Source organism: Crocodylus siamensis, chromosome 8 (assembly GCF_052110815.1).
Source record: "Crocodylus siamensis isolate JL-2025a chromosome 8, ASM5211081v1, whole genome shotgun sequence".
In the NCBI taxonomy this organism is placed as follows: domain Eukaryota; kingdom Metazoa; phylum Chordata; order Crocodylia; family Crocodylidae; genus Crocodylus; species Crocodylus siamensis.
This window is the reverse complement of record NC_143402.1, coordinates 27,072,614-27,085,810: the sequence shown is the minus strand read 5'-3', so window position 1 is coordinate 27,085,810 and position 13,197 is coordinate 27,072,614. Positions and strand designations below refer to the sequence as shown.

Below are 13,197 nucleotides of genomic sequence, written 5' to 3'. Positions count from 1 at the left end.
TATACTCTGAATCTGTTTTATTATACTCGGGTCTCTCTTTATGCAAATTCATTTTGTGCAAATTCGCTTATAGGCAGCAACCTTATTTATACCAGAAATTCACTTTGTGCAAGAAAAATCTGATCTTATGGGAAGTCGGCCAGGAATGAGCTCCCAGCAGGCTGGCAGAGTTCCAGCCTGCAGGGAGCTGGGAGGAAGTGGAAGGAAGGCAATGAGACAGGGGACGCCACATGCATGTATAGTACATGCACATGGCCCCAAGTAGCCTCAAGGGCAGCTCTGGCTGGTAAGTGGTGGGGAAGAAAGGAATTGAGGCCCCTGTAGGAAGAGAGCTGGGCAGGGCTGGGGCTTCTGTCCAGCCAGGGGGTGCTTGGGGCCCCGGGCCGCAGTGTGAAGCGGCAGGGCCCCGGTGAGGAGCAGGATGGAGCCTCCAGTGGCTCATTGTGGGAGGGCTGGCTCCCCACTACTGTGCACACTTCAAGGGGAAGGGGCGGATGCATAGGCGCAGTGGGCCCTGGCCCCAATCTTGGGCCTGGCTTGGCTTTTCTTCCTGCCTGGTCCCAGAGCCTGTACCCCACTGCTCTGGCCACACACCTTCTGTGGTGCGGGGCTGATCCCCTCAAAGAGCAGCAAGCAAAGGAGGTGTGTCCCCAGGGCAGTGCAGGATGAGGAGCCACCATTTCCTGTTTCCCTGTCCCAGGTGCCTCTCCAGCCCAGTGGCCATGACCTGGCACGGCTGGGAACAACAGGGCTACATGGAGAGGCTACAAGCTCCCTGTGGAGGCACCCAGGGCAGGGAAGCAGGGAACAGTGAGGCCACACACAGAAAATCTCACCCTGCACTTCAAGCAGCGGCTCGTGCAGTGGAAGTGTTACCACTCAGGGAAGGGAAGCAGGGTGAAGCCAGGAGCGGCGAGCAGCTGGCATTCCCTGCTGCCCTGCTTCCCTCCCTGGGTGCCTCTCCAGTCTGCCCCATGCTGCCCTGGCAACGCGCTCCCTGCACATGCTACTGCTTGCAGTGTGGAGCTTGCAGCCTCTCCGCGCAGCAGTTATTGTATTGTGTGATTACTGTTTGAATATGTCATGGCTTGGGGGGCAGTAGAGTGAGGCTGGTATGTATCCCTATTAATTACATATAATAATGGTTTCGCTTTATACGAATTTGCTTTATGCAAGGTTTTTTTGGAACACAACCCTCACATAAAGAGAGACCTGAGTGTATTCAATATACGTAACCAGACAACCCAATTTTGGGTAGCATGTAAAAGATTTGAAAGAACATAACTAATGATGCTTATAAAATTGCCCACCTCTTAAAATACAAAACGCACACTAAATTATTGGTAACGAAATCAGGCTATATTGTGTTGTATACATAATATGGTTAAAGCTTTGCTATTAGAAGAAAAATAGCATTATGCACTTTGCTTATTTTATTCTTTGCTTTTATCTATGCAGTTTTTCTGCTTGTATTAATGGAGTTTTAGTGGTTAACACTCTGGCATTTAAAATGAAATGCGATGAAGTGAAATGTCATCAAGTTTGGTTTTTTTTGCAAATGTCATGCAAGAGTGGTTTTTTTTCCAAATGACATGCTCAAACTCCAGACTAATACTGCAGTATCTGCATTTTGAAAATTAACCCTCCAAGCCTCAGATCAAGAGCTCTAAAGAGCTGTGCTTTCACATCTGGTTTACTGCTTAAAATAAAGAAATGAACCAGTTCACATTTATGGTTGAATTTCCTCATACTATTTAATATAAGGAGTGACAACAAAAAAGAAACAAATTCTGCTATCCTAAGTTATATCAAGCATGGAAAAATAAAAATTATTTATCACTGACACTTGTAATTCACAAAGAGTGCCATGTAACTTTTGCTATTTTATTATACTGCATAAAGCTTGCACACAGCTTATTGAATACGTCAACAAGAATTACTGCAACTGATTTTTCCCTGCCATGTATTGCTGCCTTACTTCCAAGCAGAAATATAAAAATAATCTAAGTGCAATTCATTAATTGATAAAAGACAGCATAGAACATAAGGACAAAAGAAATGTCATACTAGGACAGATCACAGGTCCAGCTAGCTCAGTATCCTCTATCACAAAATGACAAAGATCACATTTTAAGAAGAATATTTATGCAGGGCCTATTCAGACTGATTTGTCCCTTGCTCCTCTTGCTTACAGATTCCACCACCTAGAAGTCTAGGAAGTCCTATTTAGCATCCATGGCCATGTGTAGATTAAATGAGGGGTGTGTGTGCACAATACTTTAAAGTGGGCTAAATGCTTTTGTACCACTTTAATGGTGTTGGTGTTTGCATGCCTGAGTGGTGTGTTGTGCATTAATTCCAACCATCATAGGAAATTCAGCAGTATAATGCACCCTAAATGACTTGGGGTCCTCGGAGTTGTAGTTTGCTGCGTGTACAAAGCTGCGTTTGCTGCGTGTAGTTTGCGGCTGTGCAAAGCTTCAGATCGTGATTCAGATTCAGAGATGATTTGAATGATTTGGAATCCAAATCTATGAATCCATATCGAACCACTTTTTGATTCCGAACAGATTCGGCCATAGGGTATAATGGGGAATCAATGAAATATCTATAACTTTGTTGTTTTTTGGCTGATTTAGATGAAGCTTGCAGGAGTTGTAGCCGCTGCTGAAGGCATGAAGCCTGCAAAGGTTCAAGGTGATAGCTGCAGGGGTTTCTGAGAAACTGCAACTCAAAGTTCTGAATTTAAAACTCATGTCACATGTGTGTGTTAAGCCACAACATGGTGAAAACTGCAGGTGTGGTAGCTCTTGCCAAGGTCACAAAGCCTGCCAAGTTTCAAGGAGATAGGTGCAGGGGTTTCTGGGAAACTGCACCTCAAACTTCTGAGAAGCAAAACTCATAACATAGGTGACACTGTGTGTGTGTGTTAAGGCATGGGGGGTGGGAGGTGAAAAATGCAGTCCTGCTAGGGCCTGCTGTGGCCTGCTAGCTGTTAAGGAGATAGGTGCAGGGGGAGTCTGGGTTTTGGGCCCCTGCACCTCTGGCCGCAGCAGGCAAAACTTATGACATGTGTGCTTGTGGGACTGTGTGTGTGTTCAGGTGTGCCCTTCCTGATGCTGGGGTCTCTGTACAACACGGCAGTGTGCCCCCGTGAGGCCTCCTCCTCCCCTACAGCTTCAGTCTGATCCAACACTGTAAACAATGGAAGGTCAAAATAACTTAGCTGGCTCAACATAAATAGCACCAGCAGCATCAAAGGTAGCCAGATGGAAATGTCACAGAGCCTTTCTTTTTGTAAAGGAATTGACAGCAAGAAATAAAGATGTTACTCATGGTGTGTGATGGCTTTTCTTGTGTTTTTATGTTTATACATTTATTATGAAAAAAAACAGAAAGAGTTAGAAAAATATATCTTAGGAAGATTTTGGGTTGAAACACCCTGTGTCATTGTTTCATAGTTTCATAGTTTCTAGGGTCAGAAGGGACCTGAGTAGATCATCTAGTCCGACCCCCTGCCATGGCAGGAAAGAGTACTGGGGTCAAACGACCCCAGCAGGGTGTTCATCTAGCCTCCTCTTAAAAACCCCCAGGGTAGGAGCCAGCACCTCTTCTCTTGGAAGTTGGTTCCAGATCCTAGCCGCCCTGACTGTGAAGTAGCGCCTCCTGATATCCAGCCTAAATCTACCCTCCGCCAGCTTGTGACCGTTATTCCTGGTCACTCCTGGCAGTGCTCGGGGGAACAGGGACTCCCCCAATGCCTGCTGGTCCCCCCTGACTAGTTTATAACAGGCCACTAGATCCCCCCTCAGCCTTCTCTTTTGGAGGCTGAACAGGTTCAGGTCCTGTAGCCTCTCCTCATAGGGCCTGCCCTGCTGTCCCCTGATATTGCGAGTGGCCCTCCTCTGGACCCTCTCCATACTGTCCAATTCCCTCTTGAGGTGCGGTGCCCAGAACTGGGCGCAGTACTCCAACTCTGGCCTGACCAGTGCCTTATAGAGGGGGAGAATCACCTCCTTGGACCTGCTCAAGATGTATCTGTGGATGCATGACAAGGTACGGTTGGCCTTCCTGACTGCTTCCCCACACTGCTGGCCCATGTTCATCTTGGAGTCAATGAAGGCTCCAAGATCCTTTTTCGCCTCTCTGCTGACAAGAGGGGAGTTCCCCAACCTGTAGGTATGGTGCCGGTTGTTCCTCCCCAGGTGCATCACTTTGCACTTGTCTGTGTTGAATCCCAACCTATTCTCGTCCACCCACCCTTGTAACCTGTCTAGGTCCGATTGTAGTCTGTTGCTTCCTTCTAGCGTGCCCACATCCCCCCACATCTTAGTGTCAGCAGCAAATTTGAACAGGGTGCTTTTCACCCCGTCATCCAAATCGCTGATGAAGATGTTGAACAGTGCGGGCCCGAGGACTGAGCCCTGCGGAGCCCCACTGCCCACGTCCTCCCAGGTTGAGAAGGATCCATCCACTACCACCCTCTGGGTGTGGCCCTCCAGCCAGTTGGTGACCCATTTGACTGTGTGGGTGCTGACACCGCAGTCCCCCAGTTTCTTGATGAGAACGGGGTGAGAGACAGTGTCGAAAGCCTTCCGGAAGTCCAGGAAGACTATATCCACTGCTACCCTGCATCTAATGATTTGGTGATCTGATCGTAAAAGGCCACCAGTTTGGTCTGACAGGACTTGCCACTGATGAACCCGTGTTTGTTGCCCCTAATCATGCAGTCCCCAGCTGGCCTCTTGTGGATGTGTGCCAGAATAATTTTCTCAAACAGCTTGCCTAGGATTGAGGTAAGGCTAACTGACCTATAATTTCACGGATCCTCCTTCTTCCCCTTTTTGAAGATGGGAACCATGTTGGCCCTCTTCCAGTCCTCCGGCACCACACCAGAGCACCACGAGTGCTCATAAAGCCGTGCCAGGGGTCCTGCAATGACCTCGGGCTATTCCTTTAGAACTCTAGGGTGGAGATCATCCGGACCGGCTGACTTGAATACATCCAGTCCCTCCAGAAGTTCCCTAACTAGTTCCTCACTAACCCTTGGCCCAGGTGTGCCTGCCCTGGGGCCTGAGGGGGGCCCAGCAGGGAGGTGACTGTTCTGCTCTCTGCTTACAAAGACAGAGGCAAAGAAATCGTTAAACATGTTAGCTTTGTCATCTAGTGTGACAACCAAATTTCCCAACGTGTCCTGCAGGGGCTGCACATTACCCGGAACCTTCTTTTTACCTCCTATGTATTTAAAGAAGGACTTCTTATTGTCCTTAATCTGGGAAGCTAGCCCTAATTCCATCTCTGCCTTGGCCTTCCTGACTGCCCCCCTACATCCCCGAGCCACTGCAGTATAGTCGTCCCTAGTGATGTCCCCTTCTTTCCATTGGGTGTATGCCACCCTTTTAGCAAGGAGACATTCCCGGATGTCAGGCTGAGGAAGTACGTGGAGTTGGTGTGTCTCCTGGTCCTGGATGGAAGGAATTGTAAAGAAGCCAGAGGTTTGCTTGGCATGCAATGCAGGCAAGAAAGCCAGTCAGTGGATATGGAAATGGAGGCATCATGGGGTGAGGCACAGGCTGGGGTGGGGTGAAGGGGGATGTAGCGGCGCAGGTAGAAGTGCAGAGGTGCAGTTCCACAGAAACCCCTGTACCTATTGCCTTGAAAGCTTGCAGACTTCATGCCCTCAGCAGGGGCTACCATCCCTGCAGTTTTCACCCTGCTGTGCCTTAACACACACACATTGTCACCTATATCATAAGTTTCGCTTATCAGCAGTTTGAGGTGGAGTTTCCCAGAAAGCTTTGCACCTATGTCCTTGAAACCTGGCAGGCTTTGTGGCCTCAGCAAGAGCTCCCATTCCTGCTGTTTTCACCCTGCTGTGGCTTAACACACACACGTAATATGAGTTTTGCTTTCAGGAATTTGAGTTGCAGTTTCCCAAAAACCCCTGCACCTATCACCTTGAAACCTGGGACACGTCATGCTCTTAGCAGGGGCTACCATCCTTGCAAGTTTCATTTGTATCAGCCAAAAAGCAACAAAGATATAGATATTTCATTGATTCCCCATTATACTCTATAGCTAAATCGCCAAATTGGCCCTGAATCGGCTCTGAATCTTCCAAAGTGATTTGGCCGAATCAAATCAGAAAACCGATTTGGATCTCTGAATTGAATCTCTGGCATCTGAATTGGCCGAATCTGAATTGAATAGTTCCCTATTCACACAGGCCTACAGCCTGGTAGCAGCCTGGGAAGGCAGGCTCTGTGCAAGAAAAGTGATAAACCTCATTTTTCTCTCCTTGCCTGGAGCCTGCTTGCCTGCCTGAGCTGAGTAGGGGCCTGGTGCTTCCCACTGTGGGTGACTGAGGTGCCTCCTGGGACAGGGTGGCACCCACCGTGTGGGTGGGTGCCACTGGGGGGGGCGCTGCTGCTGCGGTGGAGGGTAGCACCAGCTCTCCTGCTCCCCAAGGACTGCTCTGCCTGCCAACAGCTCACTCTCCCCTCCCCCCCACCAGAGAGGCAGGTAAGTCAGCGGGGTGTGCACATGACACAGGGGTTTTATCAGCCCTAAATTGAAGCAGTGTTTTTAAAAATCCACTGCTTCAGTTTAGGGCCCCTGTTTCATCTGCACATGTCCCATGCCATGGATTGGCCTAATTCACTTTTGAACCTGGGTAATTGTTAACTTTTTGTCTACAACATATTATAGCAATGAGTTGGACAAGTTAATCATGCCTTGTATGAAAAAGAGCTTCCTGGCCACTTGTACATGTGATGGGGGTTTATTCCCCTAAATTGAAATGGTGGGTTTTTAATTGTGATGATTAAAAACCCACTGTTTCAATTTAGGGGCTTCCATCACTGTAATGGTAAGGGGCCTGATCTTTTTTTTTCATGGAGCCTGCTTGCATCCCCCATGGCCGGGGGGTGAGCTGCTGGTGGGCAGAGCAGCCCCTGAGCTACAGGGAGCCCTGGTACATCCCTCTGCAGCTGCTAGTTGATGGATGCCACCTGGGAGGTGCTGCTGCCATGGAGGGAAGGGCCTGCTGGCAGCTTATCCATGGAAGATGCAGGCAGACTCTGCAGGAAACAAAAAGGATCTGGCCTCTTGCCACTTTTTTTTCCTCAGAGGACCCTGTCTGTGTGAGCTGCCACCAAGCCATGCAACCCCTGAGCTGCAGGGAGGCCCAAACCTTCCCTCCACAGTGGTGGCATCCCCTGGGGCTTCCCAGGTAGGGTGCTAGCTGCACAGGTGTTGCCCCAGCTTACAGGCAGCACCCGCTGGATCCAAGTCTTCCCTGAACCCATGCACTGGAAGCCCCAGGGGGCGCTGCTGCCACGTAAGGAAGACCAGGGTCCTCCATGGCTCAGGGGCTGCTCGGCCCAGCAGCAGCTCACCCCCTGGCTGCAAGATGCATGGGCAGGCTCTGTGAAAAAACAAAAAAGATCAGGCTCCTCACTGCTTCTGCCTTCAGCCTCCCTCTCCCGCATTGGGGAAGGGGTGAGCTGCCAAAGGCTGCAACATTATAAATAGCTACATTTCAAACTAAACTACATGTGGATATGATTTAGTCTGCAATGTAACAAACTTATTTAAATCGTAAAAAAACCCTGCACATGTATAGTGTGACACAATTAAACTACAAAAACAGCCAATTTATGTCATGTGTACAAGCTCCCTTTTCTTAGTTTTAAACCTGCTTCCTAATAATTCTCTCATGTGTCTTCTAGTTTGGGTATTGTGAGAGATAGTAAACAGTAAATCCCTATTTACTTTCTTTTCATTATTCATTACTTTATGAATCACAATCATATTCTGGCAAAGTCACCCATTCATCCTAGTTCAGCGGTGTCTAACATACAACCTGCAGGCTGGATATGACTATGATCTGGCCTGTGAGGCTTGGATTGACCCCATGCATCATATATATATGGGTTGGGTTGGGGGCATGTGCTGCATGTATACTGACTCTGGTGCTGGGCCAAATCAGGCCCCAGTCTGTCCATGTGTACTGCAGCAAGTGCACAGCACCAATCTAGAGGAACATTTTTTGCAGCATGTGCCCCATGCTGGCCTGGGCCCCATGTACTGCATCCAGCCAGTTCAGCTTTGCACATCACATGCAGCATGCTCTGTACACGGTGAACAGGACTGGTAGGGCACCCCATGTAGTACATGCCCCTTGTACCATGTACAGACCAAATCCTGGGGCAGGGACAGCATTCACTGCATACATCACAGGGGTCCAGCTCGGGGTAGAGGCTGAATACAGTGCCCTGCTGGATTGACCCTATGCTCTGTCTCCAGTGTGGCCTGATCTGGCCCACACACTGGTCCAACAACCCTCATCTTGACACCCCATCCTAGCTTATTTAGTGTCTCCTTGTATGGAAGTCTCTCCATGCCCTAATTATCTTTGCTGCTCTTCTCTGTACCTTTTGTAATTCTACTGTACCTTTCTGAGGGGAAGTGAGGGCAAAACTTCATGCAATATTCTTTTATTTCAGAAGTTACAAAGCTAATTTTGTCATTTTCAAAGCATACTTACATTCTGGTTTGTGTACCAGTACAGTGAAGAATCCTTCAGAATAAACCAGTATTTTTTCCATTTTTGTGTAAAATAACCTTTGGCATCTTTTTTCTTCCACAGCCAGCCCTCACAATCTCCATGCCCCAGATCTTTGCAGGAAATCCGCCTCCTACTCCCACTGGTCAGAGAACTCCCTATGAATGAGAAGATACTGTTAAAAACCTCAGACACTGAGAGTGCCTATTTCTGTAAATGTAAATACTTAATTTTTTAACTAGTGGTAGTCAAAATTGAAGCTTTCATATGGAATCCTTTCCAATTTCAGCTGGGGGTTAGGGAAGGGGTCACTCAGAGTACAATTTCTGAATCAAAAAATGTCTTGTGAGTTTGGTTTCGGGACAGTTTCTATTTTATTTGGAGAGAAGAAAATCTGCATCAGATTATTCTATCTCAGTAGAGTTCTGCTCCTGGTGGCCAAAATCTCAAATACTTAATTTATGATATTTTGGAACCATCAATCAGCCATCAAACCCAAAACTTCACTGTGATTTGTCCTTTAATCTAAACCTTGACAATGGCATAAAATTACAACAAATCTCTTCCCAAACGATACATCAGTACATTTTTATTTATTTCTTTTAGCAAGCTCCAAAACAGTCAAGTTTTGGTAAAGAAGTGTATTTATTTTTTTAGTAACAAGGAAAAATCAATAATTCTGATCTGTAAGAATGGACAAATACATTCACCCATGCTACCATACTCTGAATTTAATTAATCAACAATATTTTAGCATTACTAAATTCCATTAAATTAATGGTAATAGAGAAATACTTTGTTTTCATTAATTCAGCTTGCCCTACTTGATTACCTTGAAATTTCACTGTCCTCTGGACACTGGTAAGAACAGATTTTTCTCCTAACATTCATATAATTTTTCCATAAAGCCTAAGGCAAATTTAATTAAAACATTAGATGTTCTACTGTGAGAAATCAAATTTACATTGCCACATTAATTATATTGGTCCTAAAGCTATGATGAAGTATAAGTTTGATCACATTAAATGACCATCTTTTTTTTCTGTTGTACTTGAAAACAAAGTTCTGAATATTTCATTCTTTTTGGAATACAATTTGGCATCCTGGTCACCTTTAGAAGCACTAAAAATGCATAGAGAAGCCTTTAGGTAATGGCTCAAAAGAGCAAGTAAAATATAAAAGGGGCAGTGTGATATTCTTAAATAAGCCAAAAAAGAATAAAAGAACAGAATAGTAAGAAATGGCATAATATATACAGCAAGTTTTTTCTTCCAACGAACTTTAAAGGTAGTTTTCCCATTAACTTTAATGGGATTAGATCCATAGTACCTAACTAAAACTAACTAGTATTTAAACTAGAAACACATGAATTACGACCAAATCTGCTAATTTATCAGTGCTGGTGGCTCAGGCACTATCCACTGCCAAACTTAATTTTATAATTTCCAAATTAACTTAAATACTTTACCTTTGGACCATTTTTTGGTTTTCACTCTCAGAGAAGCGTAGTGGAATGACTATAAGGAAATAAAAAAGTGGTTGAGTACCAGCACTTGAAATTAAACCAAGTTATCACACAGATATATAGTGAGTGCTTCATTAATTATTGTGTATGCCTATGATTTTCTTTTCTTTGTCATTTCAATGATGGAAAATTCTTAATATTTTATAATTAAATTGTACAATATTGTTACAATAACAACATATACATTACAGTTGTCAGGCAAAAAAAAAGTCAGTGGTATTCTGAGGTACTCAGCAATCACTATAGCGTCTATTAGGCTATTTCAGTCTTGTTTTCCTACCTCTATAAAATGAATACCCTACACAAGCAAATCAAGGCAGTACTATATTTAGAAACTAATGCATTTACTTTCAGAATTACTAGGAATAATTAGCCACATATCGCCTCATCAAATCAAGAGAAAACTGTACCTAAATAACTTCAATACTGGGGAGAGAATTTCCTGATATTTCAGAGGCATTATATGATACAGGTAAATAATATATGCACTCATTTTATGAATAATAAAATTATACACAACTTTATACACACAACTTTTGTATATAGAAATGCATAAGCCATCAGTATTTATTTAAAGAGAAATTTGAGTCCAAAATATTAAAAGGGGAACGTATTTTTTCTTTTAATTTTTAAGAATGAGAATATGTACACAAGTTCTCTAATAATAGCTTTGCCATACCTTACTGCTTCAGTGAAATAATACTGAAAATTTAGTAACAGAATGCAATTTTATTTTTTTAGTTTTAATAACTCCCATTCTTTGGTAGCTGGTAAATAAATATACCAGTGATCCCTATAGCAACTAAAAGTCAGTCAGGGCATTTGTAGATGCAACTTTAAAGCAGGTTTAAAGCAGGTTACATGACTTTTGCACTGCTTTAATGGTATTGCTGTTTGCACATTCAGTGGTGTACTGTGCGTTAATTCTAGTTGCTGTTGTACATTTGGTAGCGTAATGCACCTTAAATGACTTTATGATTTAGCAAATGACTTTGGGGTGCTGCAAAGTAAAACACCGCCAAGAAGTTTTAGTTTCCTACCCTACAGCTTTGGAGGGAAGCACTGGGCTCTGAGCGGCTTAGGGGCCATGCAGGCAGCCCATGCAGGCAGCCCGGCAGCAGCCTAGGAAGGCACGCTTTGCAGAAGGAAAAAAAAAAGTGGTGAGTCTGGTCTTCCTCCCCAGAGCCTGCCTGCCTGTCTGAGCTGTGTGGGGGCCTCTGTGGCCGTGGTGACCCCAAGGACTGCCCAAGCCAGGTGCCTGTGGGCAGGTGCTGCTTGGGGGAGTGCTGCCACTGCCATGGAGGGAAGCACCCCCCGCAGCTCAGGGGCCACTTTGCCCACCAGCAGCTCACTCTTCCCTTCCCGCTGCTGGAGAGGCAGGTAAGGATCAAGGTCTGACATGGGTGTATACAACATAGGGGTTTACTTTGCCCTAAATTGAAGCAGTGTTTTTAAAATACCAATGCTTCAATTTAGGGAGAATTAACCCCCTGTGTTGTGTACAACTGCCCTCAGTCTCTATTTTTACATAAAGAAGCACTATTCATTTGCTGCAGAGGATTTTTCTTAAGCATAGGAATGGCACAGGGGGAAAAAAGGGCCAGTATGAAGAAGCTTCATGACTGAGGGTGCCATCATTTAAAGAGCAAAGGTAGACATTTACAGTACAATAAACTAGTAAATGTGTTATGCAGAGCTGCACAGTGAAGGACAATCTTCTTCTTGCAGCTGTTTTCATGTACAACCTAAAGGGCATGTCCACATGAGGTGTTTACTGTGGAGCTGACTAATTAGCTTAGCAGTAAACGTCTCAGCCTCTACATGTGCACCCCTATTAGGATGCAGGAAACTAATAAACTCAGCAGCAGGATAGTAGTGATGAATAATTTTTTACTCTGCAGCAGTGCACATGTAGACGCTGAACAGGTTGGCCAGGGCATGAGGCTGCTTCAGTGCAGGGGTTGCCTGCTGGCCAGCCCCATGCTGAACCATACTCATGCCTCAGCCAGTCCCTTCTCAGCACATGGAATCCAGTTGGAGCAGCCCCGGTTTTGCCAGCCAGGCTCCAGACTCTAATTACTCCAGAGTTAATTGCTCCCAGGTGCACATTTAAACAGCATGCCCGGAAACAATAAATTCCAGAGCAGTAAGGTCCAGAGTTTATTCATGTGCACTAATTTCATAGGTAGATATACCCACAGTCTGCAAGTTCTGTGAGTCAGGGACCAGCTTTTATAAGTGCCTAGTCTACTGAGGCCCTGATCATTGGCCAGGGTTCCTAGTGCTATCAGAGTTCAAATACAAATAATATAAAAAAATGTAAATGTGGGATCATCTGCCTCTAACACATAAATGTAAATATTTCATATGTTCTAACTATAATAAATATATACTTTCCTTGAAAAGATCCATGAACAAGAAAAAAGAGATATTTAGCTATGTTAAGCTGAAGTTAGGCTAAAGGCAAGGCAGGATAGCACCTTACAGAGTAGTACTTTCAGAGAGGCAAAGTATGCTGTTGCTATGAAAGCTCATGCTGTTGCTATCCTATGAGTTAGCCTATAAGGTGCCATCCTGACCTGCCTTCTGCCAAAAAATAAGTTATTGTGGGTAAGCCGCAGTTTTAAAGGAAGTAGTTCATAATAAAAGTGATAGATACACTACACCAAAGAGCAAGGATATTACACATTTAATAAGCCTTAACTACACAAGTCTCTTTTTTTTCTTATTTATTAATGACCTGAGTATCAATTGGTTTAGAGGAATTAGTTCATACACTTGGGTTGTGTATGGAAAAGTGTGCTTTTGGCTGTGTGTTGTGGGTTTTTGTGTGTGTGTGTTTGTTTTATGTGGGCAAGATGGCCCCTAATGTGCTGGCCATGTGCTCTGCACATGGAAAGCTGGGCCTTGTATCTAGTAAAAATATGTAAAATCCTCTGGCCTGATTGGCCAGGGGGAGCAAAGACTTTTCAGGCAGAGTGGTTAAGAGAAAGACTGGAGCGTGTCACTCCCTTACTGGACATGGACAGGGTGATGCCATACAGAGGGATATAAGTTTTTGTTTCAGCAGGCCTTATAATCCAGCCCAGAAGTTTTGGGTGCATGC

General features: G+C 45.0%; 1 protein-coding gene across 1 annotated transcript in view; it reads right to left on the bottom strand.

Annotated features, from left to right (window-relative positions):
- LOC149858241 (connector enhancer of kinase suppressor of ras 2-like) overlaps positions 1-13,197 on the bottom strand; it is a 762,411-nt gene that overhangs the window by 72,912 nt on the left and 676,302 nt on the right. The window contains exons 18-19 of the mRNA XM_090059075.1: positions 10,035-10,083; positions 8,549-8,724 (exon numbers count right to left, since the gene is read on the bottom strand). Of these exons, the coding sequence (XP_089915201.1) occupies positions 8,549-8,724; positions 10,035-10,083 (225 nt within the window). The remainder of the gene's footprint in view (positions 1-8,548; positions 8,725-10,034; positions 10,084-13,197) is intronic.